At 35.4% G+C, this 551-nt stretch overlaps 1 protein-coding gene across 1 annotated transcript in view; it reads right to left on the bottom strand.

The window, feature by feature from the left end:
* LOC119590823 (protein fuzzy homolog) overlaps positions 1-551 on the bottom strand; it is a gene marked incomplete in the record, with an annotated part of 14,228 nt that overhangs the window by 426 nt on the left and 13,251 nt on the right. The window contains 1 exon segment of the mRNA XM_037939575.1: positions 211-338. Within this exon segment, the coding sequence (XP_037795503.1) occupies positions 211-338 (128 nt within the window).

Here is a 551-nt window from a genome sequence, read left to right on the forward strand (position 1 = left end):
AGAATTTATTAACCTCTCTACTGTTGCTGATATAACAGCTTGCTTTGTTGTTTAGTGCCCATTTTTTACTATTTCTGATAAGGAAAACAAATACCTTTAAGACTTGCATTTATCAAAAATATACTTTTCTGTGAGTGTTCTGCTAAACCCTCTGGTCCTGCAAAGGAGAATACAGGTTGAACTGACAAAATATGAAAAGAAATGTCTTACCTGGCAATATGGATTGGAAGAGCTGGTGGAAATAAGACTAGAAGGTGAAATGGAGATGACTGGAGTACATAAACCTTATAACTATCTGTGGAAACATAGGACTCCAAAGGCAGGTGGTCTGGATGGAGCTGAAACCCAAATACAAAAGTATTAGAATTTTGTGCCTTCATAAATTGACATAACAAAGGGTACAATTGGCCCCTTGCATTCATACTGGGCACATTTTATATAAATAAAGCATAACAACATTGGCAAATCATTCAGAATCACAAATTAATTATATAACTTTATCTTAACCTTTCCCTCTCAAAGCAGCTCTTATTGACAGTCCACCACAATGA

The sequence above is a fragment of the Penaeus monodon genome, chromosome 27 (genome assembly GCF_015228065.2).
Source record: "Penaeus monodon isolate SGIC_2016 chromosome 27, NSTDA_Pmon_1, whole genome shotgun sequence".
Classification (NCBI taxonomy): Eukaryota; Metazoa; Arthropoda; class Malacostraca; order Decapoda; family Penaeidae; genus Penaeus; species Penaeus monodon.